Consider the following 544-nt stretch of genomic DNA (forward strand, 5'->3'; position numbering starts at 1 on the left):
GCCCGAGCCCCCTGGCCGCCCGAGCCCCCTGGCCGCCCGAGCCCCCTGGCCGCCCGAGCCCACCTTCATGGCCGAGCGGTGGAAGAAGAGCAGCAGCAGCTGCAGCAGGTCGCACAGGACGTAGCTGTCCTTCTTCTCCACCCCCAGGATGTTGGGCGGCGAGAACGGCTTGTCCCTGCTGATGCCGGCGTAGCGCCTCGTGGTCCAGGGCAGGAACCCGAACTGCGAGAAGTACTTCACCACGATGGTGGCCTAGACGGGGAGAGGCCAGTGCAGGCGGCCGCCGGCGGCCCAGGAGCCCGGCGGAGCCCAGAGATTAGGGGCGTGCGGACGGCGCCAGGGCTCTGCACTGCTCCGTTGCGCCCCGAGTGCCTGACATTTGCCGCTGCGAAACCAACCCGAGCTGCGTGGGCCGCGCAGGCTGCCGCCGGCCCCGGGGGCGGCTCGAGAGACTCGTTTGTGCGAGAGTGCGCAAAATGACGCTGTTCCCGCTGGCCCGAGGACAGGGTCACCTGAGGCCCGTCGTGGGTCAGAGCGGGGGGGG

The 544-nt window shown here is 71.0% G+C and overlaps 1 protein-coding gene across 1 annotated transcript in view; it reads right to left on the bottom strand.

Annotated features, from left to right (window-relative positions):
- LOC105853949 (piezo-type mechanosensitive ion channel component 1-like) overlaps positions 1-544 on the bottom strand; it is a 9456-nt gene that overhangs the window by 5530 nt on the left and 3382 nt on the right. The window contains exons 3-4 of the mRNA XM_012728144.1: positions 395-491; positions 64-252 (exon numbers count right to left, since the gene is read on the bottom strand). Of these exons, the coding sequence (XP_012583598.1) occupies positions 64-252; positions 395-491 (286 nt within the window). The remainder of the gene's footprint in view (positions 1-63; positions 253-394; positions 492-544) is intronic.

Source organism: Condylura cristata, unplaced genomic scaffold (genome assembly GCF_000260355.1).
Source record: "Condylura cristata isolate star-nosed mole 26May11 unplaced genomic scaffold, ConCri1.0 scaffold00022, whole genome shotgun sequence".
NCBI classification, from domain to species: domain Eukaryota; kingdom Metazoa; phylum Chordata; class Mammalia; order Eulipotyphla; family Talpidae; genus Condylura; species Condylura cristata.